We start from the raw sequence: 5,332 nt of genomic DNA, 5'->3' as shown, positions 1-5,332 counted from the left end.
TATTTATTATTAAACGCTGATATAATTATTATGTGTACTACTACTACAAATGACTGCAAGCAAAAATATGAAATGCCTTGATAACAGTACTAAGAAAAATAATATTGCTAGTTAAATTAGTACAGCAGTACTACGAAGCCTAAAACATCATTCTAAATTCAATAAGTACTAAAGTTTCGATTGAGCCCGGAATATGAGTCACCGAAGCCTACAAAAATTTTCAACAGCTCCTACGACGATATAGTACGTGTGTGCTCATCGGCGCCTTTTAAACGTGCTAATTAACGTGTACACAGGCAGCGCCCTTTGCGTGAGGTGGCGAACCGCGCTGAAAATGAGAGCAAAATGAAATTTAAACGGTGCAGTTAAGTACGATGTGTAGTCCACATACAGTAAGTACAGCACATAATATCTGTTTTAGCCAATGGGGGCCGCCTTCGCTGCGCTCGGCAGCCAGTAGAACGCGCGTTTTAGCGTGAGGATTATTAACTCTAGCCCGTTACGGACGTTACAGACGGACAACACACTCCACTAGGGGGGTAAGATATGAAAAGTGAGCAATCTTTAGTTACTTACAAGCAGTACAGTACAAGCAGGTAAGTAGAGCAAGTTGGACAGGCCATCACTATCGTTTGTGCTAAGTTTTATAGCGGCTCAGAAATGGCCCGAGATACGCTAAACGAAACATATTGTGAAGCGTTTGTATAAATGTTATTTGAAGTGCTGGTGGTTTTGAGTGGAAGATGAAGATACAGTGAAAAGAGATTGCATCAAGAATCTATCATTAGAATAATTATTTCTTAAATCAGGTAAGCATCAAGCTGACCCAAATTAATGAAATTAAAAAGAATCGATTTAGGTGCACCTGGGCTCAACGTTTTTTTCAATAGTTAATCCGCCGAAGCGTAGCGGAGGTGGGAAGGCCAAAGCAAGTAGAACTAAACCTAAATTACCGCCGCGTAGCGGCGGCGCTCGGCTAGTTATTAACTGAATTATTAATATTTTTTTACATGATTTTAGTTACGGATTCTCAACTCAAAACGCCCAAGAAACCAAGCTTCCAAGTGTGGATCTGCAGCGCTTAAAAACGGATTTTGCAATTGATTTTTTTTTTTTGGAGTAAGTACGGTTCATACTCTCTACCGGAAATCTACAACATGGATGAAACGGCCATCCAGCTCGACCTGCCGCCAGCAAGAACATGGGCAATTAAAGGGCGAAAAGGATCAGCTAAAAATTCAAAATCTGACAAAACACTGCGGACGCATGACGGCTGTCTTGACAGTTCGCGCTGATGGTAAGTTTTTATTTTTTTCTTTCTTTGCGCTAATTATAAGTTTTATATGATTTTGTTTACTTTTGTTTACTAAAAATGTTTGTTTTTAGAAGAAAAAAACTTCCGGTTCTCTTCATACTGCGCGGCAAACGTGGCGGACTTATTGATTCCAACGAGTTAAGCACGCTGCCAAGTGGTCACTTTTACACAGTACAAGAGTTTGGCTGGATGAGAGTTTTATGTATAAAAAATTATAAAATATTGAATTGACTCCCCTGCCCTCCTCTTAGCGGACAATTTTTATTGTCACGTTACAGAGGAGGGTATGCGTGTGGTTGCCGAACAGGCATGCACTAGTGGTCCCATTACCCGCTAAAGCTACATCGGTTTGTCAACCGCTTGATGTAGGGGTAATGGGACCTCTAAAGTCTCGAATTCGAGGTAAATTACTACCCAAAAAAGGCCTTACGGCTGCTGAAAAACGTCTTTGAGCCATACAAGCTACAATTGCAGCTTGGGAAAGTTTTCCCAACGAGCACGTAATTCGTAGCTTTAAATCAGCAATTCCGTGCTATGAGTCGACAACGGTTTAATAAACAGGCGTAGCTAAACTTTTTATTCCATACTATCAGTTTATTCATCCAATCAAAATATGTTTTGCTAGTCGTCCGAGTTTTTGTGTCGCAGATTTTACCATCGGAATTGTGTTTATCAACTCCGGCTTTTTGTGTCGTTGTCTGTAGTACGGTCATGTACCGGTACTGTGTTTAGTAACGTCTATGTTGAATCGTAAGCAGGTGGTGTCTACGATTCCCACCTGCTTACGATTCAACATAGACGTTACTAAACACACGTTACTAAACACAGTACAGAAATCTGCCTGAATAAGGAACGCCTGATATAAATTAAGAAAGAGATTGCATAAGCTGACAATGCCTTGCTAAAAACAGACTATGATATCGGATCATGTGCATATATTTAATTAAGTTGGGATAAATTGAAGATTCGACTTTTGAATGAGACCAGAGTGATTCCAACAGTGCTGAATCGTGGAAGCGCTAGCTTTAGACAATGCAGCATCGCACCAGAGCAGTACAGCTAGCTGGTCGACGCTGTACGGGTTGCCGAGGGCCTTCGCCTAGGCGATCCACTCAGCTAGCTCATTATACGACGGATTACGTGAGCGAGCAGCCTTCTCGAGGATGGCTACCTTCTCGGACCAGGTGAGGCGGAGACGATTGGAGGAAATGGGGGTGCTGAGGACGCAGTCGGCTAGTGAGGTTGTATATATATCACTGTAAGTCAAACGTCAAGATAGAATCGTAGACACCACCTGCTTACGATTCAACAAAGACGTTACTAAACACAGTACCGGTACAAAACTGTACTATTAGTACATCAGAAAAACTCAACTTATTCAAACAATATATGTTTCTTGTGCAGTGCTCTTGAATGCAGCCCCAAGCATAAGTATTTACATTGCACCGGTCTAATTGCGGATATAATAGTCGTCTGTAAATTATAATGTGCACCGTACAGTATTTGTCCACGAATACAATCAGCGCTTGAAGCGCAATTCTCATTCCAGATTTGTGAACTGCGAGTTACGCTTGCTTTGGTCGTCTTTATAATTCTGTAATGGTGTGTAAGTTTCTTTGCTAGTTACTACGTAGTATACGGTATGTAGTACTTCGAAGTACAAGCTACATTGTTTATCGTTGCACACTGTAGCGATCGTTGACATAATATGTCAATATAATATAGCCATAAGGTGCAGCTTCAAAGCCATGGTACAGTAATACGAGATCAAGCAGCATACTAGAGCTCCTGTTGGTAGTATTAATTGTAGGAATGTTTTGCGCAGGGCATTACTGAATCTTCACTGATGCGTCGGAAATATAATCCAGTGTTTAGCCGTAAACACTGTACTGTACCGGTAGTAGAATACGATAAGATATTCGTCCGTGACCAAACCATACAGCTCGGATTGTTCGGACTTGGGCCCCTAACGAACGAGTCGAAAGGTATTGCGTCATTCTGCAATTTGTCGACTCAAGTTGTCATCGTCACTACTCAACAGCTCGGATTCTGGAAACGAACGAAGATGAACTTCAAGATTTATGCCATTGTTGCCCTTACCGCGGTGTTGGCCACGCCGATCACTGCTCAGCAGCAGCAGCTCTGCAAAGCAGATGGATGTGCCTACGAATATTCGCTCGCCAACGACGTCGTCAGCAAGTGCTGCAAAGCCATAAATGCGGATCCTATCGCTTTCCACGATTGCTGTAGTAAAAGTTGCAACACGGGTAGCCCATGCAAGTCGGTCTAGATTCCAAACCACAGCGACATCTTCGCTTCAGTGTCTTTTTGAGATACAGTGATAATCAAATAAATGAAGGGCAATTCAGCACTTTCTCGTCCGCTGGCACTTACAGTAGTTTCATCGATCATCAGTGAGGTACAGACCCACCTCCTTTTTAGCAGTTTTTAAGTGACTGAGTACGGCAGCAAGTCAGATTTGGAGAGGCAGCTACAATAGATAGAAATATGGGTGTGGATTACTCGAGAGTACCAACAACCTGCTTGAGCTCGATGCTTAAACTTCACATCAAGTTCATACTTAAGCACTACAGTATCATAGGTTAACCATGCAAAATACAGAGCCGCTAGATCTTCAAAACAGGAGCTCGCAAATTGATGGGAAGAAGCAGATTGCTTGTCCACTAATGATAACAGCTCGAAAACTTTCCGGTGATGGATTAGTCGCCTGCTTTTTAGATTATTCATATCTCCACTACCATCTACTACGAGTACTCTCTAGTACTCGATAAAAACGGGCTTATACGATCCCACGTCGCCTATAACCAGGTACGAGCACCTCGCTCAGAATTCCGCGTTTTGCAACGTGGCCACTCAGGATTCCGGTTGAGAACTATATCTTTTTAAGTGTGCTGGAGACTCCTCAGTGGCGAATACAGCGATGATAAATTGTTTCACTTCCCGGTCTCTGAAGTACGATCTGGGCCACCAGAAAATTCGTATGCGAGTGATGCGTGAATTGTCGAAGTGCATCCTCGGTACCACCAAATTTAGGAGCTGATTTCAGTGTAAGTTCTGTCACTTTCAGTCAAGTTTCGGTTGCACTTATAGAGCCGGTTTCCGGGGATTGGGTTGAAGAGACGATAAAATACCTTACCGTTTGAAATCCTCAGATTTTGAAAAATTGTGCGCCGCACGATTCGATTGGCATTCGTCGATTCCCCCCCCTTGGAGCCAGAAGACAGATTGAAGGTCCCAGCACGGTTAGCGGCGCACACAGCAGGAATGGTACGTTGACACACAACACCTCACTCTATTACACTCACTCATTGACTCTGTGTAACGGGGTACGTAGCACTAAGTGTACCCTGGTTACATGAAGTGTGACACTTCACACTTCAGGAGTATGACATGTCATACTCCGGGATATTTGGTACAAGGTACCAAGGTCATTCAAAACCAACCATTGGTTAAATGACATTGCATTACTATAGGTAACTGATAGTTTGTATTAACCTCAAACTTAACCTACCTATAAATATACTCAGTTTACAATCTACCATATTTAGGTCACTTCGCTCTCTTTAATTAAAGAGGGGACCTGTGAACTGCCGTTCACTGAGAGTTTGTATACTCTCGGAAGATAACTTCCTCTAGCGCAAGGTGCTGTGTGACCCCGTCACACTTGGTAGCACTTGTAGTCAATCCACGCCATCGCGGGTAGACTACCTGAACCTCCGAAGTTCGTTGCCATGGATAGGAACGACTTCTCCCATATGAACGACTCTCAGTTCGAGTCGGTTCGGAAGATGGCAGGCATCTTCGGGATGGAGGCCCTGCAGAGCCTGGTGGTATCAACACCGGCTGAGCAGCTCGAGCGCGTCAATGCATTCGACGCGTACGAGCAGGGCCTCATCGCGCATGTGCGGGAGAACCTGCAGGCTCTGGCGGCGGGGAGCAAACCTGCCTCACCCGAACCCATTACGGCTGAAGGTATAGCCCGTATGAAGGGAAGGA

General features: G+C 43.6%; 1 protein-coding gene across 1 annotated transcript; it reads left to right on the top strand.

The window, feature by feature from the left end:
• Window positions 1–3,161: 3,161 nt before the first annotated feature.
• PITG_14645 (PcF and SCR74-like cys-rich secreted peptide, putative) lies at window positions 3,162–3,605 on the top strand (the record flags this gene model as incomplete). Its single annotated transcript, XM_002898496.1, has 1 exon — window positions 3,162–3,605. The coding sequence occupies one exon, from the start codon at window positions 3,162–3,164 to the stop codon at window positions 3,603–3,605; it is 444 nt and encodes a 147-aa protein (XP_002898542.1).
• Between the last annotated feature and the right edge of the window lie 1,727 nt (window positions 3,606–5,332).

The sequence above is a fragment of the Phytophthora infestans genome, genomic scaffold (genome assembly GCF_000142945.1).
Source record: "Phytophthora infestans T30-4 supercont1.36 genomic scaffold, whole genome shotgun sequence".
Classification (NCBI taxonomy): domain Eukaryota; phylum Oomycota; class Peronosporomycetes; order Peronosporales; family Peronosporaceae; genus Phytophthora; species Phytophthora infestans.
Note: the sequence above shows the minus strand (reverse complement) of the source record. Positions and strands in the feature narration are given on the sequence as shown.